Source organism: Enhydra lutris, unplaced genomic scaffold, assembly GCF_002288905.1.
Source record: "Enhydra lutris kenyoni isolate GAN:26980312 unplaced genomic scaffold, ASM228890v2 scaffoldscaffold27, whole genome shotgun sequence".
NCBI lineage: Eukaryota > Metazoa > Chordata > Mammalia > Carnivora > Mustelidae > Enhydra > Enhydra lutris.
Window position 1 is genome coordinate 13,153,366 of NW_019154111.1, and position 24,172 is coordinate 13,177,537.

The window sequence follows — 24,172 nt, forward strand, 5'->3', positions numbered from 1 at the left end:
CGTTTTGGGGGTAAGGAGGAGTATAAAGAGAAATATAACAAGTGTAAATAATAATTCACCCAACCTAAAAGTTACAGCTTCCCAAACAAGCTTTCTACAATTTTATATAACAGATACTACTTTCCTATTTGTGTGAAGAACAAACAAAATTTTAGGTCACGATGAAAAATTTCTGAAGATGATTACTATTTATAATGTGAAGAGATAACTAGGGCAAACAGTCAGCTTCCTATGATATTCCAACATAAGAGCAAAATAAAATAGCCCCATATGAGATCAGATACATAGCAGGCACTGCTGCACAAATGGTCAATGTCTTTAAGGGTGCTGTGTGGTAACAGCTCATCTGGCATTAAATGATAGCTTCAGAGCCCATATATTTGAATTAATGACACTGCAAAGGAAGGAAGGAGTGACAGCTTAGAAGAGAAAGCAAAGGGATCCCTAGAACTAGGACCCACTTGAATGTTTCCATTGTTTCTTGGTGCAATTAAGCTTTCCCCATTAATTTGCAAGTTCTGAATGGAGGGATGGGGAATTCCTCTTTTATTTTCAAAGAATGGAAAACAACACAAGTCTTTATACATCCTGCCCACCCTCTGAAGAAATTAGAAATCAGGTTTGTTGATCACCCTCTTCTGCCTTTATTGGAAGAAGAGATCTCTATTCAGTTCCACTTTGAATCCTCAAGGAATCTAAAGATTCCATCTAGAATTTTGGTCTAAATTTTGATTGAGAATCAAAGTGTCTATTTCACAGCACAGGTTGGACGGTACTTAAACGGACAGAAGGGTCAACTGATCACACTTAATTAGCCTCCACAGGTGGGTCCACAGCCGCTCAGTACCCACCTGAGCTGTAGCTGTCAGTAGATGACTGAGAAATGGAACGAGACAGAGAGCGACGTCCAATTTTGGTGGGACGTTTGTTGAATTCTTGCTTCTGGTCAGCAAATTGGATCTGCTAAGAAAAAGAATGCTAGTTATATAAAGGAAAACAACCTTCATTTTGAGATAGCAGTTGAAAACTTGCATTATAGGATCTTACCTTCCTTTGCAGTTGATCTGATTGTACCAACCCATACTGGGAATGTTAAGACTTTTTGGACAGAATCATTTTTTAAAATTCTTTACCCATTATATTTCTATCAAATTTAAATCTTTAATCAACTCTGGCTATATAACTTTTACAATAGAATTGCAACAAAAAAGGAGAATGGGTTGTTCTGGTTAAAATAAATTTTTAGAAAGCGGAGTCATATTCCTTTCTATAGTTTTGCTGAAAATTAAAGCTGGAAAGAATCTTTGAGCCTATTTATCCTAATATTCACATATCTAGACGAGAAAACTGCAAGGTACAGAAAGGTAAAGTGACTTGTCTACAGATTTTTAAAATTTCAGGAAATGGGATGGTATAATGAAAAAAAAAGATAGGCTTTCCACTCAGAACTTTCTGAAACTGCATTCAAATCCTGACAATGCCACTCATTAGCTATGTGATGTTGGTCAAGGTGCTTTTGTGATCCTTTCTCATAAATATAGCAAAGACAAAAGTATTTACCTTACAAGTTTTAGATAGGTTTAAGTGAAACAATACATGTAAACTGTAAAACATTGCAATAGATTGAGTAACTCCATCCCCAACTCCCACTCCTACAATTCACTGTTCTTATAGTAAACATTCATTTATTATTTTAAATGTTTGGTATCATAAAATACCTAAAAAATCACAGGACTGATTATCTGTTAACTATAACGTAACAGATGTAGAAGGAGTAGATAGAGGACTGGACTGACCATGTATAGACAGCAATACTCTGGAGGTTGCATTTTGGACCAATATCTGACAATTTTCTTATAATTTTATCTCTTTCTCCTACTGTTGGAGGTTCCAGCACTTTACGAAGCAAAGCTTGTATAATTTATTCAACAAATGACGTTTTTCTTTCTCCCTAATTGAATGTCTGTATAATTACTTCAGTTATTCTGGATCCAAGGGAGCATGGAGGCAGGAAGGATCAAAGATCTGACAACTACCTTTCATGTCAAAAAGATGGTTCCTTGGTGGGCAGAACACAGACACAGCCTAGCAGAATGAAAGCAACTGACGGCTCTGATTCCTGCAGTTAGAGGAAACTAGTGAGTCATTTGAATATTGAGAAGAGGAGTCTCATACTAAACTGCATTAGGTTAGCACACCTTTTAGGGGAATTCATAGCATTTTCATAGCTGTAACAACAAATGAAGCCTGTGTTAGTACTTTAGAGTTTGCAAATTGTTTTCAGTAATAGGAAAATTCATTGGCTCAGAAGCTCTTTGCAAAGTGAAAAATTGGCAAAATTGACTATTTTGCTAAAGTAGCAAAAAAGATACAGTGCTCTTTCTATGCATTCCCATGGGATATACATGAACTTCCAGGTACTTCTCCTAGCACAGCATTCTCACACTGAAAATGAGTATCTACCTGTATCCTCCATAAAGACAGGAGCCATTCATCTTATTCACCCTTCTATCCTCAGGCACAAATGCCTGACACATGGTAGGCAATCACACGCTCAAACAATGAATCTGGGGCACCTGGGTGGCTCAGTGGGTTAAGCCTCTGCCTTCGGCTCAGGTCATCATCTCAGGGTCCTGGGATCAAGCCCCACATTGGGCTCTCTGCTCAGTGGGGAGACTGCTCTCCCCTCTTTCTCTGCCTGCCTCTCTGCCTACTTGTGATCTCTCTCTCTCTCTGTCAAATAAATAAATAAAATCTTTAAAACAAACAAACAAACAAACAATGAATCTGAAGTAGCCTATTCTAGCTTCACTGTCTGTACTTGGTTGAATATTAAGGAAATATGGTAAGCAGAACCCAAATCTAAAGTTAAAAGCATTCTGGGGGCAAAAAGAAAAAAAAAAAAAAGCTAGGCAGGGGAAAGTGGGTGAGAAGACGGGGAGGAGGGACAGCAGTCAAGCTGAAAACTCTGGCTTTCATTTCACCACCCTTGTTCAAGGCAATTATTATTATTTTTTTAAGAGGCCCATCTAGGAAAAGGAGTAGTAATTGACTTCCAAAGGCCAGGATGAGTCACTAACTTCAGTAGTACCTACTTTGGAAAAAAAAAAAAAAAAAAAAGGTAACAGATAAACCCTGCCTCAGATATGCTTCCCCCCAACCCACACACCACTAGAGGGGGCCAACCACAATGCCTCTCTAGATGTGTAGGATCAGGAGTGGTTGGGTGCACACCACTTTACCCCAATCACGCTAACCCGTGGTGCTATCTGGCTGCTCATCTTAATCCAGTTTCCCTAAACTGAGCTCTTTTTTCTCCAGTCTTCTCCATTACAGTAATTCCTCCCACCAGGTCTTTTGGCACTAAAGAAGACTACGCTACGCTAGCTTTCTCCACTTGAAAACATAGGGTTCTAAGCCTTATTTACTCATTAGATGCTGACCTCAAATTTAAGATAGAAGAGTATTAGGAGACTAACCACTTACATAGAATTAGTTATATATACTTTTCCCAAGAAATAAATGTTAATCTTTTACTGACGACCAGAACACATGGCTTAAGTAGGTCATCTCTGTTGCCCAATTCTCAATTCTCCTTAAATGTCATTACATTCTTCAACCCATAATACAGTCCTCTCCCGCCGCCCAGGCAAAGTACCCTGGTACATTCCACCCCTATCTTTTCCACCTTGTGTGAAATCAGAGTCCTTTAAGTTAACCCTCTTTTACCATTTCAGAGACAACTGCCTAATTCCAACAGGCAAGGGAGGGAAAGAGAGTGTTAGGAGAGGGGCAGCTCACCTTATGCCAGAAGCAGGGATGAAAGGAGCAAGGGAAGGAAAGAGCAGCTGACCTATTACAATAATGGCTATTGCGGCAGCAAGACTGGTTAAATAAGAGCTTAGCCTCACCTGGGCTTTAATCCCAGAGTTGCCATTGACAATGTATTTCTTCCTGTTGCCCAGCATAGTGACATTACCAGCCCTACTGCCACCTCTCCGGTCCAGGGACCCTCGTGGCTAGGCCTTTAAACCTTCCTCATCAGCAATTCTGTTGGCTCTGGTTCCAGCTAGGTTTTTTTTGGGGCGGGGGGGGGGGGGTGCTGCCCTTCCCTGGAATCCCTGAAGCAGCTCCAACAACCCTTCCAGCAGTAGAGCCCAACTTAATAAGGCATTTCTGTTAGTGGCTCATCAACCATTCCTAATTCTGGTAGCTGTTTTGCTTTTATTTTTTTTTTCCTAAACACCTAATTACACGGATCCACTGACCTCTAAACCTTAACACGTCCCTTGACAAGGCCCAACTTGCAGGCGCATAACAATAGCTTATTTATATAACCCATTCACTTTTTTGCCTGCTATAATTAACTTGCTAATTAGGTTCCTTTTTAACCTTACCTCCTCCTTTTCCATGTAAGATGATTTTAGTTAACCTAGTCTCATTAGAAATAAATTAACTAGAGAGTCACTAAAACAATGAGGGAATTTATAAAGAAGGTAAGAAAAAAACGGTGTCAAATGCTGAGGCAGCCTCTCTACGCTATACCGTGTCCTTGGGTTTGTCAGGCTGCGGACATTGGTTTTAGCTCTGTCACCAAGGAAATGAACTCTCTCAGCCCATTTCTTTACTTTTAATTGTGCATCTTTTACATAGGTTTTGACATATGGTTCCTAGTCCCATCTCAAGATTGTTGCTGACTAGGTGGTGAGTAACTCTGTTGTTTCTGAAGTTTTTAAAAAACTGTGTGTTTTGTGGGAAGTGTGACTACAAAGGAGAATTTCCTATTTCCTCAGAGTCCCCAGAATCACAATGGCCTTGTTACATATCAAATAGTCAAATGAAAGGGCAAAGAATCACATTATTTATTTGCTGATTTCTGGAAGGGGCCCAGTAAATAGGAAAGCTACATTAGACTGTATATGACGGAGACAGGAGTGGGAATGTGATTTGAATTCTTGCTTTAAAAAAAAAAAAAAAAGACTGGTTGTTGAGCCCAAGAAAGAACATAAATGGTAGATTTTTTTTTTTTTTAGGATAATCTTTACTGTGAGAGAAAAGATCTCGGAAGAATGGACTAAAGGGAAGAGAACTAATATTTATTAAGTTCCTACTATGTACGCGTAGCCCTGCATATATGTTGATTCTATTAATCAGTATAAGAATCTTACAAAGTAGGCATCATTATTCCCAACTGACAAATTAGGGAGGAATTTATCTTAATCATAGAATTAGATTAGAGAACAAATGATTTGCTGGAGGTCTCACAGCAAGTCAGTGATGGGACTGGAATAGGAGCCTGTGTTTATGACAGAGCCAAAGTTCTTTCTACTATACCACACCTTATGATATTAATCAGAAGATGAAAAAAGTCCCCTGGTCCTAATCTTAGGTACACTAGCCCCACCCCATTCCTCTTAATTTATCTTTAAAATTATTTGATTTTAAATTACACTTAAATAAATAAATAAATAAAATTACGCTTTAAATTTACTTTTTTTTTTAAAGATTTTATTTAGTTATGTATTTGTCAGAGAGAGAGAGAGAGAGAGCCCAAGCAGGCAGAGTGGCAGGCAGAGGCAGAGAGAGAAGCAGACTCCCCGCTGAGCAAGGAGCCCGATGTGGGGCTCCATCCCAGGACCCTGGGATCATGACCTGAGCTGAAGGCAGCAGCTTAACCAACTGAGCCACCCAGGCATCCCTAAATTTACATTTTTATCAGATTGGGTCTCAGAAATGATATCAGCCCAGATGGTCTTGGGGCTCTAATCAAACAATTCTGAAATGACTACTCATAGACTGAAATCTAACAGCTTTTTTTTTTTTTAGATTTTTATTTATTTATTTGACACAGAGAGAGAGAGAGGGAGAGAGAGAGAGAGAGAACACAAGCAGGAGAACAGCAGGCAGACGGAGAGAGAGAAGCAGGCTCTCTGTTGAGCAAGAAGCCTGACGCAGAGCTCTATCCCTGGACCCTGGGATCATGACCCGAGCTGAAGGCAGATGCTCAACCATCTGAGCCACCCAGGCACCCCTCTAACAGCTCTCTAACTGGCAACTTTGCCCAATGCCACTACCAAAAATTAAAACAGAAATTAACTGAACTCAAATATGATTCACCATCACCAATGACAATCCTGATCTCTTACTCATAATTTCACAAAATAAGATGTATCAGTCTTTTTCTGCTTGCAGAGTGAATCACTCAATTTCTGCCCTTCCTACTACACTCTCAGCTGGTTCTGGATTTTCCTCACTCAGATGAAAAGGAACTTGCTGGTCCAAGGCTTCACTGACAAGACAGACCTGAGCCAGAGGGAACAACAGATCTATACCAAATCCAACTAGAAGACATTTAAGGACACTATTAATGACAGGAAAAGCCTTACTACTTAACAAGTTTATCTAACAAAATAGTTCTCAAACTTCAGATGCATCAAAATCATGCACAGAGCTTATTAAAAGGCATTGCTAAGCCACATCCCCAGAGTTTCTGGTTTAGTAAATCTGGGTGTGGCTAAAGATTTTGCATTTCCAACAAGCTCCCAGGTGATTTGATGCTGCTAGTCTGGGGACTATGCTTCAGAGAACCTCTGGTCTACCACTTACTCTAAGCATAAATAAAGCAGCCTTAATGCTCTTGACTCTCCTTAGCCAACCATTTTATCCTATCTGTGACTACAACCATGGAGGCATATTCATAGGCAGAAAAGGTTATTTGGAAGGTCAGAGAGTAGAATGAGGTGATCCTTTATACACAACACAGGATATAAAGAGAACTGGGCCTAAATCTGATTTTCACAATTGAAGGCTGTTAAGAGCAGATGGTTAATACATTAAGAAAAATAGGACTCATGGGGAGGCAGAAGATCTATTTACCCTACAGAGGATCAGGCCAAGAGAAAACAATTCCTTTTCAAGTACATAAAGTCATACTACAAAGGATGATCACAAGTGGTTTTCTCTCCATTTCTTAACATTTCAGCACTTAACACTGGTAATCCTCATTTGTAAAATGGGAATAGTAATAGTCCTTTGCCTATCTCAAATGTGCACTGAGGAAATTTTTAAAATGATGTGTATAAGAGGGTTTTGGAGACTATGTAATGATACGTAAGTATAAAATATTAGCATTTCTATTCTTTTAGGTCAAAAGTTCTTCACCTAGAGTTCATGGATGTCTATACCTACACCCAACATAGAATGCAAAATTCTGTGTATGTATATATTTTCCTGGGCAGAGGGCCCATAGTTTTCCTCAGTTTCCTAAATGGGTCTCTGCTTTGAAGTGTCAATCCAGACCCAGAGTTACAGTCAGGTTACCTCTACCACCATTTACCAGATCTGTTAAAGATTTTTCTTTTACTTCCAAGCAGACATGGTTCAAGCATTCTTAGACACATCTCTCTCTTCCAAGCTAAATGAGCTGCCTGAACAGATTCTTCACCTGTAAAAGAGATTATTTCTAGCCTAAAGAAAATTAGGTAACCAACTGGCTGGGTACTAAGGAAAGTCAATCAGATTTCCTATGGAAAAGTACCGAGTACTACAGACAGCTTGGATGGGAGGAGGAAACATCAAAATGTAAAAACTTAAAAAAAAAAAAAAAGTTACTGCTGCCCTCCATGCACGTAAGAGGAGGTAATTCACCTACCAGTAGAGACTAAAGATTTCTCAAGGGAAGTAAAAACATTAATAAGGACAGTCTTTAAAAGGATATGTTCCTCAACCTTTTAGCTATAAAATCCCTGAACAAGGCTAAAAAATCCTTCACATGAAAAAAGCTAAGGAGCAGAAGCTCCAGAAGTTTTCCAGTGACTGATGGAATATTAACTTGAAGGTCGACCTCATCAATTCTCAAGATGGGGAGTCTTCAAACCTTGTCCTGGCTTATTTCCCTGAGGGGAATCAGAGGTGTGAGTACTGTCAGCTGCTGTGTGTGGTCTGAGTCCTATTCTCTAAGGAGTATTCAAGTCCCTTATTGCTGTTGATCATTAACAAAGAAGGACATCTTATAATGCAGCTCTCCTGCTAAATTTTCCTCTTGAAAGAAGGTTTGAGAGTCTTGTAATGCTTCCTTTGGAGGCAAGGATAGTCTCGGTGGAAATTTATTTACATTACTGTATAAACTGGAACATAAGTCAGATATTTGGTTAAAATCTTCTTCAATTGAAATTTTGGCCCCACCATGGGAGATGGCTCCAGGGTTTTCTCTCGGGTATTAAAAAGCACTCTAATACTTCATAGGTAAAGTCTGTAGGCAATATACCATAGAGGGTCCTTGATGACTCAGTTTGCTGGGTAAGTGGGTATCAGTGGCAGCCTAATGAAGCACTTCTAGATCAGATCAGAAATTAATGACTTATTTGGTATCTGAAAGAAAGCCTCAAGAGGTTAATCTTTGGCAAGGAAAAGACAGATAAAAAACTGAGTTAATGAAGACAAGCTCCGCCCTACTCTTTCTTGCTGTTGTGAAAAAAATTTTGCTGATCATAAGTATCTTCCTGGTTTTTGAACGAGAAGGGCAAAGAAATCTCTAAGTAAAAATGTTATATTGAAAACAAAGCAGAGTTGTACTTCATTAAAGAATGTTTTCTAGAAGTTGGGAAGTCCTAGATCATATCCCTTAAGCAATGGTCACTAACTCTTGTAAGACAGTTTTCTTGTTTCCATAAATAAAAAGAAGTAGTAAAAGTTCAGTAGGAGCTCCTCTGGAGAGTACTGCTGAGCAGATAAAACAGGGAGGACTAGCCAGAGAGTAAGAGTTACCATAAAACTTTTATTGATTCTGAGTTGACACACTAATGTTCTGTGGAATTCTTCTGTAATATTCCTTTATCAATGTACCAAAGTTAAAAAAAAAATACCAAAGTTTACTATCTTAATGTGATCCCTCCCCTAAGAGAACAAAAACTATTGCTCCCCCTTCTTGTTTATTAGTGAGTGGCTGGAGATTCAAAAACAAACTTACAATCCAACTAGAATTATTATGTGAATCCTTTCTATCAATTTTAAAGCACTACATTATTTGAAATAAGCCTGTGAATGGATAGGATTTCTTTCCATCAAACATTTTAAAACTGAGCACAAGGTTCCTAAACAAGATAAACAATAGCAATAACCCCAAAAGAACTAATAAACAATAGTTATGACAGTGAGAGTTGAAATGTGGGCTCTTCAGTTGGGCCTTTGTCAGGCCTACTATACTCAATCTCGTTATAGATGTTTATTTAAGTCCATAATTCCATAAACACTGAAAAGAACTTGGAATATGTTGTATATAAATAGCCTAACCAGTTTTCCATAGGGAAATACACACACACACACACACACACACACACACACACAGCTGATATAGACTCTAAGAACTCAGGCTAAACCTAGAAGAGACCAGACAGGCACATGAGGATAGTTGCTGTTTTTAAATCAAAAGTTGAAACTAGATCTAAAGTACTAGGCTTTATGTAGTTCTTATCAATGAATAAGTCCTTACATTTAAATTATATTAAAAATATCTATCAGGCAAGTATGACATTTTGAAGAGCAGTACCAAGAAAGCTATAGTTCCTGCCCTTTAGAAATAATACACATAAAGAATATTTGGGGAAATGTTTTGACTGGAGAGAAAAAATGGGCAGGTAGGCAAGAAATATCTTACATCTTCTCATAGACTTGAGAGACCACCATTTCCACAAGTTCTGTTCCCCCCTCTCCCGCTATTCATTTTCTTTACTCCCATGAGAAATAAAGTAAGCATCAGCTTGCAAAGAGAGTGTAAAGCAATCACAGGAGAATACAATCCACGCAGTACACCGGCAGCAGTGGGGGGAAGTCCAGGCCAGCGCAGACAACCAGACAATAAGGTGACTCTGGCCAGGCAGCTCTCAGACCTTCCTCAGCTTCACTCGCAATTAAGAAACAGCGGTGATCCAGGACACAGGAACTCACCAGAAATTAGAGGAATAACTGTTCTCCCAACCACAGGTCTTGGTAGGGACTTGTCTTGATCCCTGTCACCTGTCAGAAATGGTTGCCTCAATACCAAGAAACAGAAGGAAAAGCAAAGAGACCAAAGAACTCACCATCCACTCAGGCATGTGAAAAGCTGAGGTGCCCTCATTACCGTCCCAGTTCTCCATAGTGCAGGCTTGGGTAATATACGTCCTGAAGCAAAAGGGAAGGCTGATTTGGAAATGCCAGGGTTTTTTGAGAGCCCAAAAGCAGAATCAAACCTAGTGATTCAGAAATTTACAATATCTAGCAGAAGCTGCATCCCTTTCACAGAGGCTTTCTATTCAAATTAAGATCATTAGTCAACTGCCTGACAAGTCCCTTACTGGCCTGCTTCAAACCTTCTGTTTTGGATTCAAAGTCAGACCTGATGCAAGGTTCTGCACCCAGGCACTGAACTTTCCACAGGACGCTCACTGTTTAATGCTACCCAAGCACGCAACCCCTGCCTCCCCAGTGGGGACTCTCTGCAGCAACCGTCAGGCTTCCTCTCTTTCCTGGTGTGTAAGACACTTGTTAAGTTCCCCCGCCCCTCAGGACACGTCACTGGAGGTGCTGATACCAAGATCAATAAGGAACGAGGTCAAGAAGGCACTCCCATTTCTCAAGAGTTGCTTGACTTGGATCAGCACAGTAAACAGGCATTTCCTTGAAACTGAGAGTTCTTTATGGCTTCAAGTTTAAACAGCTAGGCAGAACTTCCCCATCTGCTCACACCAGGGGTCTGGCACCAAACTCGGGCATATCTCAAGTTAAATTCTTATTGTAAGGGCGATTGGGTTCGGATGGTGCCAGGGAAGATCTCTTGCAAAATCAGAAACTAGAATCTCTTAAGAAAAGTTCTAGGACCACAACTCCCTCTGCTGGCTCCCTGTGCTATATCTGTGAAGGTCCAAGAGCCTTCAGCTGCAGAAACACAGGTGCCTATTGTAAACCCGCTGCATCCCTGAAGCCAGTCAGGAGCTACTACACTGTAAGTTTAGAGGGAGCCAAGGTTTCCGATCAAGATTAGGGTTGCCTCCAAGTCCCTATCCAGAGCAGGGGTTTTTTTGTTTGTTTGTTTGTTTTTAATTTTATTTATTTATTTGTCAGAGAGAGAGAGAGAGAGTGCACAAGTAGGCGAAGTGGCAGGGAGAGGCAGAGAGAGAAGCAGGCTCCCCGCAGAGCAAGAAGCCTGATGCAGGACTCGATCCCAGGACACTAGGATCATGACCTGAGCCGAAGGCAGCGGTTTAACCCACTGAGCCACCCAGGTGCCCTCCAGAGCAGGTTTTTACTCACCAGTTTGGTTTTGGGAAGAGGCAGAATACCAACACAGTAGCCCTATACACTTACCACCTTAGGGGACCTCAGAAGCTGTTCCCTCTTAGGTTTGTAGGCCAGCTCCCTCCACATACTTCAGAAGTTTGGAAGTAAGACAAAACTAAAGGTGGCCTACCTGCTCTGCTCATTCCTGGAGTGTATTATCCGTAAGAGTACCATAGATTGATTTCAGGCAAGTGAGCCCAGTGAGATATGCCTGCTTCAGACCCTTTGAAGGACCAGAGACTCTTTCAGTGTTAAGTCCCATCAAAGAGGATAATTTTTCTAGAGCTGACGGTTATAATATTCAACTCAGGATTATTGGTTCATTGCCCCCTACAGCCTTCACTGGTTAAGAGAATAATCCTTTGGATGTGGAATGGAGACGAAAGTAATGTCTAGGGGAAGAGGTATTATAAGACGCCAGAGAAGGCAAAATTCAAATGCCTGACCTGGATGTCTAGACTAGAAAGAAAGGCAGGTTAAAGTAGAAGGGGACTGTCAACCTGGTGAATACAGAAGGGTCAAAGGATGAGAGACCTCAGGTAGGTAGAGATGAGATGTAATAAGAAGAGAGAACAGCAGGGCTGCCTTGGTGGCTCAGGGCATGATCTCAGGTCGTGAGTTTCAGCCCAGTGATGGGCATGGAGTCGCTTAAGATTCTCTCTCTCTGTCTCCTGCTGCTCCTCCTGCTAAGAGAAAATCTAAAAAAAAAAAAAAAAAGAAGAAGAAGAAGAAGAAGAGCAAATAGCAAGGTGGAAGTAAAGGAAGTTGTGGTCACAGAGAGGCTATGGAGTGAAATGATGAGTGATGCCAAGATATAGAAGGCCAAAGAAATGCAGCAGTGATATGCCCTCTGAGGTCAGCATGTTAATTCTGATAAAGCCTTAGTTGCCAGCCACCTCCAGTCATTGTCCTCTGACTCTGCTTAGTTAACCTCCTTCTCCCTCCAGTTTTCCAATCCATACAGTGGAATAATAATAGCCCCCTCATAGGATTGATGCAGGGATTGTAAAACAATGTATACACTAAGGGCTTACTAAACAGTGTCTCTTACTTATGTCATTATGCTGTGTCCTTTTCTACCTCATGCCTTTGCTCATGCCATTTTCCCAAAATGAAATGCATTAATTCTGCCTTCACTTCCCTCATCTTCACATACTTCACATATGCAAATTCCTCAAGGTCTGGCTCAAATGATAGTACTGCCGAGGAATTTCACCTAGAAAAAGAATCCCCCTTTCCTCTACTATTAGTCTTTGGTCACATCACTATTTTCACCCTTCTCAAATTAAGGATACCATGTACATATGTTGTCCCTCATTAAATTCCTAGCTTTTCAAGGGCTTAGTCAGTTTGAATTATCCACAGTGTCTGGCACACGGTAAGGGCTTAAGAAATTTTCAAATTTTGGGCGCCTGGGTGGCTCAGTGGGTTGGGCCTCTGCCTTCGGCTCGGGTCGTGATCTCGGGGTCCTGGGATCGAGTCCCACATGGGGCTCTCTGCTTGGCGGGGAGCCTGCTTCCTCCTCTCTCTCTCTCTGCCTGCCTCTCTGCCTACTTGTGATCTCTCTCTGTCAAATGAATAAATAAATTCTTTAAAAAAAAAAAAAAGAAATTTTCAAATTTTGTATGCTGTATGTATACCTTACAGTACTCTGGAGGAATTTGCATAATCATTGAGTTCAGTATATTCATGTCCATTTTACTGAATTTGGAACATTATTTTATTATACAGGGGCTTAGTTATACTACTGCCCACAGCTAGGACTTAATTGTGATGAGTCCTTAATGGGGTTTTAATCCTTTATTATATTATCTCTGCAGGAATATATAATCCATTTTCCATTGCTTGATCTGCATCAATTGTATTCCATTATGATTTGCATCATAATAAAACTCTTGCGAACAAATCAAGGCCAAAAGAGTGGAGTCCAACCCTGAAAATATTTCAGTGATCAGCAAATGACTAGATTATCGGTGCTCCTGTAGATGTTTCCTACATAATCAGTTATTAAATAAATGGAAGATGACTGCCCTCATGGTAATGTTAAAACATGCAAGAAAATGACTTTTAAAGAAGACAGGGGTGAGAATAAAAGAATAAGCACAAAATACATCTCTTTTGCAACCTAAACTGTCATTTTAGTTGTAACTTTTTGTTTGTTTTTTAAATTTTATTTATTTATTTTAGAGAGAGCCAGAGCACAAGAGCTTGGAGGGGTGAGGGGGAGTGGACTGGGGAGGAAGAGGAGGGAGAGAAATCTCAAACGGATTCCAAGCTGAGCAGGAGGCAATGCGGGCTCATCTCAACCACCCCGAGATCAGGACCTGAGCTGAAACCAAGAGTCTGAGCTCGACCGACTGGGCCACGGAGGTACCCTGTTTGGTTTTTTTTAGTGTAGGTTTTTTTTTTTTTTTTTTTTTTTTTTAAGATTTCATTTATTTATTTGGCAGATTTGACAGAGATCACGAGTAGGCAGAGAGGCAGGTGTGGGGGGGGGAAGCAGGCTCCCCGCTGAGTGGAGAGCCTGATGTGAGGCTCAATCCCAGGATCCTGAGACCATGACCTGAACCTAAGGCAGAGGTTCTAACCCACGGAGCCACCCAGGCGCCCCTTTAGTGTAGATTTTAACTAAAGTAGACTTCCTTTGTAAACTGCGGCCTTACTACTTCGTTCTGCAATGACTGTGAAACAAAAACACAATAGGAGCTGTTAATCACATTTGGGGACCGAAGGTCTAGGAACTGAGTGGGGGTGCATATGGCATGAGGCATGGGTGTACGGTATTAGTTATAAAGTTGTTTATGATCAAATTTTATTTTCCCGTATAGAAGGGGCATGAGTAAGACTGCACATGGTTATCTATAATCACTCTTAACATTTAAGTTTGCAACTTCAGAAAAAATAAGTTACACAAACTACATGTGCACCTATGGCCTTCAGGCTTTACAAAAATTGACCAAGTGTGTGAATAGCTCAAAAGAATCTCATCTGTGCTCCAAGAGCAACAACCTGAAGTTGTATGTGCCCGTTGTGCTCCTGCCAGTGGTGATATGATGGCAGTATGGTTAATGAAGGCAAGCCCGGTGACTTGCCAGAGTGAGTATATGCTTGGCTAGAGGAGGAAAAAACAAGTCAGTATTCCCAGGGGGTCAAAGTAAAAAAAGAACCACACAGTGGTGAAGAAGTAACTACAACAGCAGAACAGTTTTAAATAAGAGGTGATAAATCTGGAACCTAGAAAGTCATAAGGCACAAGACAAAGAATACACAAATGTGACCCTGTCCTCTATTCCTGGCTTGTCTCTAATGGTTTTATTAGATGTTGGCGAGTCACCTAATTACTCTCTTTTTCGTTTCCTTATTATAAAACAAGGGGGAGGTGGGAATAGTGTGACTGTGGTAGGTTAGAACTGGTTCCTTCCAGTTCTGACACACAGTATTTCTTAGCTGTCTGCTTTCTCTGAAGCTCTAAGAAAAAGTGGTAACTACTCCTTAGTAACCTAAGTTACAGCTTATTGTACAGGCTAAGATTCTTTTTTTTTTTTTTAAAGATTTTATTTATTTATTTGACAGAGATCACAAGTAGACGGAGAGGCAGGCAGAGAGAGAGAGAGAGGGAAGCAGCAGAGAGCCCGATGTGGGACTCGATCCCAGGACCCTGAGATCATGACCTGAGCCGAAGGCAGCGGCTTAATCCACTGAGCCACCCAGGTGCCCCCAGGCTAAGATTCTTAATGTCCTGAGTTCAAATTTCCATCTGGGGGACGCCTGGGTGGCTCAGTTGGTTAAGCAGCTGCCTTCGGCTCAGGTCATGATCCCAGCGTCCTGGGATCGAGTCCCACATCAGGCTCCTTGCTTGGCGGGGAGCCTGCTTCTCCCCCTGTCTCTGCCTGCCATTCTGTCTGCCTGTGCTTGCGCTCTCTCCCTCTCTCTCTGACAAATTAAAAAAAAAAAAAAAAAGTTCCATCTGGTCAGTTATGAGGCTGGCTGGAATTGGTAGGCCTCAGATCTCCGCTGCCCCTGCAACCCGGAAGTGCTAATGTTACCAAAGCAAATGGGATTGTTGAATTCTCCCCCTACCGACAACCTAAATGTTAGGCATTCTCTCAGTGCCTTAAGACTCATATCCCAGAGGAATTTTAGACTCCACATCATCATTGCTGGTAAAACTGCAGACTTTGGAGCTAGACAGGCTTGGGTTTAAAGGCTAGCTCTGTCTTGTTCTCTCTGTGTGTATCTTTACATAAAGATACAACTATATAAGCTGTATAACTTTTTGAGCCCTTGCTTCCTCATCTATGAAACAGGATAATAATGCCTTCCTCACATGGCTGTTACAAAAATTAAATAATACATAGAAATACATAAAAAGTGCCAGAAATTTATTTTGTCCAAAACCAGACATAGCAGAGTAGTACCAGACTATCTGGTTTACTTGTCTCACACTTACAAACTATGTAACCTTAGGCAAATTACGTATTCTCCCTGTGCCTCGTTCTATTCTCCCTGTGCCTCGTTCTCACCTGTAAAATGAGGATATTAAAAGTATCTACCTTAAGGGACTGCTGAGAGGATCAAATAAATTTACATATATATATACATAAAAATGTATACACATATTTATACACACACACACATCACTTAGAACCATGCCTAGTACTTTAAAATTCACTATTATTACCAATACAACATGTTCCTTCCCAAACACATTCAAATCCATCTTCCACATGATGAATTCATTCAATCAAACCACAGATATTTATTGAGTGTCTATTATGTATCAGCCAACATAGAAAGACAGTCCCTGCTTTCATGGTGTTTCCTGTCAGGCCATTAAATAAGCAATTAAAATAAAAATATGAAAAATGAGAAGGTAAGTACAGGTTGCTATGCGAGTATATGGCAAGGGTGCCAACCATGCATACTGGGAGTGAGAAGCTCCACTTAAGCTGAAAGGTAAAAGATGATTAGGGGATACCTGGTATGTATTTGGCCAGGAGGAGTATCGAAAAGAGTATTCCAATAGAAAGAAGAATATGTACTCCATAATGTCTCTTGCACTCTGTCCTTTCTTCATACCAGCTGTCTAAAGCCTGACCATCATCACATCCATCTAAATCAATGCTTCAAAAGCTTGCATGTGCCTACAAATTACTTGCAGGTCTTATTAAAATGCTGATTTAGGTCCCAAGATTCTACATTTTTTTTTTAAAGATTTATTTATTTGAGAGAGAGAGGAGGGAGGTGAGAGGGAGGAAGAGAATCCTGAAGCAGTCCCCTTGCCAAGTGCAGAGTCCGACGTGGGCTTGATCCCAGCACCCCGAGATCATGACCTGAGCCAAAACCAAGAGTTGGCCACTTAACCAACTGAGCCATCCAGGTGCCCTCCAAGACTCTACATTTTTTTTTTTTTTAAGATTTTATTTTTATTTTTATTTGACAGAGAGAGATCACAAGCAGGCAGAGAGAGAGAGGGAAGCAGGCTCCCCGCTGAGCAGAGAGCCCAATGTGGGGCTCGATCCCAGGACCCTGAGACCATGACCTGAGCTGAAGGCAGAGGCTTAACCCACTGAGCCACCCAGGCGCCCCCAAGACTCTACATTTTTAATAGCTCTCACATGATGCCAGTAATGCTGGGACTATGCTTTGACAAGGGCCTAGATAATTCCAACCCTATATAGCCCACCTCAATTTGTTAAGTCAACTTATTTATACATGATTATCATCAGTCCAATAATTTAAAAATCTGATCACATCACTTCCTTGTTCATAACACCTCAATAGCTCCCCACTTGTCCTCAAAATAAAATCCAAACTCCTTACCATGACACACAAGACCCTGCATGACTTAGCTTGTGCATACCTCCCAAGCCTCAGCTCTCTGAATTCCCCCAAACCCCCACTGTGAACATATACACCCCTTTCAAAATTTAGCTTATCTGTAACTTCTTTCAGGACACATTTCCAGCTCCTGGCCTAGGTTTAAGAATCAGTTTTGTGAGTTACTGACTAATCCCCCAGACTGATCATTTGTCTGTTTCCAACTAGAAATGCAAGCAATTCGAGGGCAGAGATTATGCGTTTTATTCCTGTATTCCAAGTGCCTAGCGTATAGTAAATAAGCAATGAATATGTGCTGGATGGGAAAATGACTTAAAGAATAGCTAGATCAGAATAAAGCTTCAACTGAATAAAATACAGGATAGACACCTAAAGGGTAAAAAGAAAGTAAAGGGACTCTGGTATGACTAAGAACCGACAAAACCATAATTAGAAACATCACTGTAACAAAATTCTGTACCTCCCTGCCACTAACTAATCCAGTCACTGTTTCTCAGATAAATAATTAAGCAATACACAGACTACAGTACACTAAAGCAGGCACCACGCCACCTTTTCCACTCCCTGTTAAGTCCTCTAGATTCTGGGAGTGGAGTGTGGAATGTAAATCCTCAATTTCCCTGACACAGCGAATAGAGCTCCACTCAGGTCAAAGTTCAGTTTGCTGCAGTTAGCACCTCTAGCTAAAACTGTCCTTAAAGAGAGGTCAAGCTAAAACTTGAAAACGTCTTAAACTTGAAAACAACCAGGGTAAGAGTGGGAAGGAATTTATCAGACTGGAGAGGGGTGTGGTACAGGAGGATGGGAAGGGTGTGCGGTAAAATACTGACATATACTGCCATTAAATAAATGTAGAATGCAGACTTCTTACTATATTCTTTCAATTTTTATTTTTATTTATTATTTTTTAAAGAGATTTTATTTATTTATTTGACACAGAGAGAGAGATCAGAAGTAGGCAGAGAAGCAGGCAAAGGGGGAGGGGGAAACAGGTTCCCCGCTGAGCAGAGAGCCCGATGTGGGGCTCGATCCCAGGACCCTGGGATCATGACCTGAGTCGAAGGCAGAGGCTTAACCCACTGAGCCACCCAGGCGCCCCTATTCTTTCAATTTTTAAATGAAACTTTTCTGGAAGTGTATTAACCTACAATAAATACACAAATCAAAAAGTTACAATTTGAGGGGCGCCTGGGTGGCTCAGTGGGTTAGGCGGCTGCCTTCGGCTCAGGTCATGATACCAGGGTCCTAGGACTGAGCGCCACATCAGGCTCCCTACTCCGTGTTCTCCCTCTCCCTCTGTTGCTCTGCCTGCTTGTGCTCTCTCACTCTCTCTGTAAAATAAATAAATAAAAATCTTAAAAAAAAAAAAGAAAATTTACAGTTTGATAAAATTTTCAAAGTCAACACATCTATGTAACACTACTCAGATAAGGAAAGAGAACGAGACTAGTGCCCAAGATCTTCCCTCATGTCCCCTCTCAGGCATTTCCTTCACTCCTCCTAATACGTAATTCCTATCACCTCTGATCGGTTTTGCTTATTTTCTTTTTAAGAATTTATTTATTTATTTGACAGAGATAGAGACAGAGAGAGAGAGGGAATACAAGAAGGGGGAGTAGGAGAGGGAGAAGCCGACTTCTCGAGGAGTAGGAACCCTGATGTGGGGCTTAATCCCAAGACCCTGGGATCATGACCTGAGCCAAAGGCAGACACTTAACAACTGGGCCACCCAGGTGTCCCAGTTTTGCCCATCTTTGAACCTGATATAAATATCATCAAATATCATCACTTTCTGCTCAGTACGTTTCTAAGAGTTATCCAAGTCACTCACATTTGTTTTTACTACCAGAAGGTATCCCATCACATGAATATTCATAATTTCTTTAATCCATTCTCCTGTTGAAGACCATTTTCAGTTTGAGGGCCATAAAAAAATGGCCCTCATATGGCTATGAACATGCTTGTGTGTGTTGTATGGTGCCTGTATTAAGTTACTTCTGGTTGGGTATCTATCTAGGTGTGTAATTGCTGGTTATGGGATATGCATATGTTCAAGCTAAGTAGGTCACGTCAAGCAATTTTCCAAAGTACTTTTACTAATTTCTACTCCTATCAGCAGAGTATCAGTGTTCTAGTTGCTTCATATCCTTGCCAGTGCTTACTTCTGTTGGTCCACATTCTAGGTAATGGTGTCATATCACGATTTTTATCTGCATCTCATCGCCGCCATTGTCATCACCACTGAGCACATCTTTTTTTATGGCCTTTATTATGTTGAGGTACAATTCCTCTATATCCATTTTGTTGAGAGCTTTTATCATGAATGGATGTTTGTCAAATGCTTTTTCTGTATCTATTGAGATGATCATACGGTTTTTATCCTTCCTATTGTTAATATGGTGTATCACAGTGATTGGGTTGTGGATGTTGTACCATCCTTGCATCCTTGATGATGATGTATGATCATTTTAATATATTATTGAATTTGATTTGCTAATATTTTTTGAGGAATTTTGAATCTATGTTCATTATGAATATTGGCCTATAATATTTTCTTTTGTATGTGTGGTAAAATATTAATAAGATTTGCCAATTTAACCATTTTACAATTTTTTTAAGTAGGCTCCATGCCCAGTGTGGGGCTGGAACTTACAACCCTGAGTTCAAGAATTGCATGCTCTACCAACTGAGCCAGCCAGGTGCCCCAACCATTTTAAAGTGTATATTTCAGTGACATTGAAAATATTCACACTGTTGTGCAACCATAGCCACCATATCCATCCCCAGAACTTTTTCATTATCCCAAACTGAAACTCTATACCCGTTAAACAGTAATTCCCCATCATCCCCTTCTCCCAGCCCCTGGTAACCACTCTTCTCCTTTCTGTATCTTTGAATTTCACTACTTTAGGTATCTCATACAAATAGAATCATACAACATTTTTCCTTTTCTGTTTGGCCTATTTCACTTGGTATGATTTTTTAAGGTCCGTCCATATTGTAGCATGTGTTAGAATTTCACTACTTTTTAGGGCCAAGTAATAATATTCCATTGTATGTATACACCACAGTTTGTTTATCCATTTTCCATCCACTGGTGGACATTTGAGTTGTTTCATTTTGCCTATTATAAATAGTGCTGTTATAAACACAGGTGCAAATACTTGTTCAAGGCCCTCCTCTCAATTCTTTGGAGTATATACCCAGCAGTGGAATTTCTGGATCATATTGTAATTTGTTTATTTTTCTGAGGAACCAAAAACCATACTGTGCTTTCTATAGAAGTTGTATCATTTTACATTCCCATCAGCAAGGTGCAAGGGTTCCAATTTGAAAAACTGGGAACTGTGTATTGTCAAGCACATTTTTATCTGCTTACTGGCCATTTGGATATTCTTTTATGTGGAGTGACTTTTCAAATCTTTTGCCTGTATTTTTTTTTTAAGGTTTTATTTATTTATTTGACAGACAGAGATCACAAGTAGGCAGAGAGGCAGGCAGGGTGCAGGGGGGGAGCAGGCTCCCCACTGAGCAGAGAGCCCGATGTGGGTCTTGATCCCATGACCCTGGGTTCATGACCCGAGCCAAAGGCAGAGGCTTTAATCCACAGAGCCACCCAGGCACCCCTTTTGCCTATATTTCTATTGGATTGTAAGTCTTTCCCTTATTGATTTGTATGAGCTATTTATGTATTCTAGTTATGAGTCTTTGGCAAAGATTTCCCACTCTGTGGCTTGCTTTTCCTCTCTTACTGTTATATTTTTTTTAACTTTTTATTTTGAGATAATTTAAGACTTAGAACAATTCACAAAAACAGTACAGAGTTTTCATATACACTTCGCCCAAGTTCCTCTAATGTAATATCTTGTAAAACCAGGGCAATTACAAAAATTAAGAAATTAACATTGGTACAATATTATTAACCAAACCACAGACTTTATTTGGATTTTACAAGTTCTTCCATGGATGTCCTTTTTTAGTTGTAAGATCCAAACCAGGATCCCCCACTGTGTTTAGTTGTCAGGCCTCCTTGGTCTCCTCCAATCTATGAAAATTCCTCAGTTCTTCCTTGTCTTTCATGACCCTGACAAAGGTAGCTGACTGAATTCTGGAATAAGGCTATGCATTGGGGTGCCTGGGTGGCTTAGTCGTTAAGCGTCTGCCTTCAGCTCAGGTCACGATCCCAGGGTCCTGGGATCGAGTCCCGCATCGGGCTCTCTGCTCAGTGGAGAGCTTGCTTCTCCCTCTCCCACTCAGCCTGCTTGTGTTCCCTCTCTCGCTGTGTCTCTCTCTGTCAAATAAATAAATAAAATCTTAAAAAAAAAAAAAGCAGCTATGCATTGACCAGATTTTTAAAAAAACACAAAAGCCCTATATATTACCTGCTTATCTCTTTTGATTAATATTTTTAGTCCCCCCCAGTTCTATTGAGATATAATTGTTATATAATATCATATTAGTATAAAGGGTACAACATAATGATTTGATATGTATATATTGCAAAATGATTGTCACAGTAAGTTAACATCTATCACCTCATGTAGTTATAAATATTTTTTCTTGTGATGTTATCTATTCATCTTTTTAAAATTTATTTGACAGAGAGGAGATCATAAGTAGGCAGAGAGGCAGGCAAAGAGAGAGGGAGAAGCAGGCTCCCTGTCTTGGGGGCTTGATCCCAGGACCCTGAGACCATGACCTGAGCTGAAAGGCAGAGGCTTAACCCACTGAGCCACCCAGGCACCCCATCTATTCAACTTTTTTGATAAATTTTTAGTAGAATATAGATACCAACTTATATATTAGTAAAGATAATAATGTCAAAGATCAGTTAATTTGATTCCTGTATTTTAGAGATAAAGAAGCAAAGAGCTAGAGAAATTGCTTAACCAAAGTCCTATAGTACTCCTTTTACACACGGATTTTATTTGGCAGATAGTTTTCTTATTTGTGACTTTCATTTCTCTTAATTTTTAAAAATTAATTTAAATCCAATTAATTAACACAGTATATTATTAGTTTCAGAGGTAGAGTTCAGTGATTCATCAGTTTATATAACATCCCAGTGCTAATTACATCACGTGCTCTCCTCTCTGATTTCGTCTTGTTTTATTTTTCCCTCCCTTCCCCTATGCTCCTCTGTTTTGTTTCCACGTAAGAATGAAATCATATAATTCTTTCTCTGATTGACTTATTTCATTTAGCATAATACCCTCTAGTTCTTTTTTTAAAGATTATTAATTTATTAATTTATGACCAAGAGAGAGAGCGAGAGAGGGAACACAACCACAGAGAGGCTGCAGAGGGAGAAGCAGGCTTCCCACCGAGCAGGGAGCCTGATGTGGGGCTCAATCCCAGGACCATGACCTGAACTGAAGGCAGACACTTAATGACTGAGCCACCCAGGCATCCCAATACCCTTTAGTTCTATCCAGATCCTTGGAAATGGCAAGATTTCTTTTTTTTTTTAATAGCTGAGTAATATTCCATTGTAGATATATACCACATCTTCTTTTTTTTTTTTTTTTAAAGATTTTATTTATTTCTTTGACACAGAGACAGATCATAAGTAGGCAGAGAGGCAGGCAGAGAGAGAGGGAGAAGCAGGCTCCCCGCTGAGCAGAGAGCCTGATGTGGGGCTCGATCCCAGGACCCCGAGATCATGACCTGAGCTGAAGGCAGAGGCTTAAACCACTGAGCCACCCAGGCGCCCCTATACCACATCTTCTTAATTTATTCATCAGTTGATGGACATCTGGGCTCTTTCCATAGTTTGATTATTGTTTGTGACTTATTTATTTATTTGAGAGAGCAAGCACAAGCAGGGCAGGGAGGAGCAGAGGGAGAGGGAGAAGTAGAACCCCCACTGAGCAGGAAACTCCTGATGTGGGGCTCAATCCCAGGACTCTCAGATTATTACCCAAGCTGAAGGCAGATGCTTAACTGGCTGAGCCACCCAGGTGCCCCTGTATGTGACTTTTAATAAACTTTTCTAGTGCTTTGGGGCGCCTGGGTGGCTCAGTGGGTTAAAGCCTCTGCCTTCGGCTCAGGTCATGATCCCAGGGCCCTTCCTCTCTCTCTGCCTACTTGTGATCTCTGTCTGTCAAATAAATAAATAAAATCTTATATATAAAATCAAATAAATAAATAAACTTTTCTAGTGCTTTAAATACCCTAAGTGTTCAGAGATTATCTCTTCTTAGTCAACATGAACTAAGTATCTATTTCCACTAGGAGATCAAAAGAGCCTAAATTTCCATTTATAAAATAAGTCACAGGCATAAAAAGTACAGTCTACGGAATACAGTCAATAATACTGTAATAACTTTGTATGGTGTCAGATGCTAGCTACACTTACCACGGCAAACACTGCATAATGCATAAAATTGTCCAATCACGATGTTGTACACAGAAAACTAACATAGCATTATATGTCAACTATACTTCAATTAAAAAGAAAAAAAAAAAAGAGAAATCAATAGGGCCTAAACAGTTCCTGAATTCCTGGTCTGTTTTCTTAATTTTGGGGGAATGAGAATGAACTGCTCTTATAAAAAGAGAAAAAAACATTTTTTAATAGGTCACAGACAGAATAATGGCCCCTCCAAAGATGTCCATGTTCTAATTTCCAGATCCTGTGAATAACAGCATAGGTAAGGCTGCAGAGGGAATTAAGGTTGCTAGTTGCCTGACCTTGAGATGGAGAGCTTATCCTGAATTATCCAAGTGGACCCAATATAATCAAAAGGTTCCTTAGAACTAGAAGAGAGAAGCAGAAGAACGAATGAGACCCAGAGACAGACTTGAAGATGCTGCACTGCTGGCTGTGAGGATGGCGGAAGGGGCCACAGGCCAAGGAATGCCGGGTGCTTCAGAAGCTGGAAAAGGCAAGGAAGTGGATCCTGCTCTAGACAGCCCTACTGACACCTTTTTAAAAACTACTGAAGTATGACTGACAAACAATATCCTATTAGTTTCACATGTGTATCATAATGATTCAATTTTTTTTTTTTTT

At 40.4% G+C, this 24,172-nt stretch overlaps 1 protein-coding gene across 4 annotated transcripts in view; it reads right to left on the minus strand.

Annotated features, from left to right (window-relative positions):
- LOC111151926 (adenosylhomocysteinase like 2) overlaps positions 1–24,172 on the minus strand; it is a 178,031-nt gene that overhangs the window by 41,929 nt on the left and 111,930 nt on the right. Inside the window, exons 1-2 of one of the 4 annotated variants that reach the window (XM_022510138.1) lie at positions 10,080–10,297; positions 852–960 (exon numbers count right to left, since the gene is read on the minus strand). In XM_022510138.1, coding sequence (XP_022365846.1) covers positions 852–960; positions 10,080–10,136 — 166 coding nt within the window. In that variant the 5' untranslated portion in view covers positions 10,137–10,297. Of the gene's footprint in view, positions 1–851; positions 964–10,079; positions 10,298–24,172 lie in introns of those variants that run through there. The other 3 variants (XM_022510137.1, XM_022510136.1, XM_022510135.1) reach the window with 3 other exon arrangements.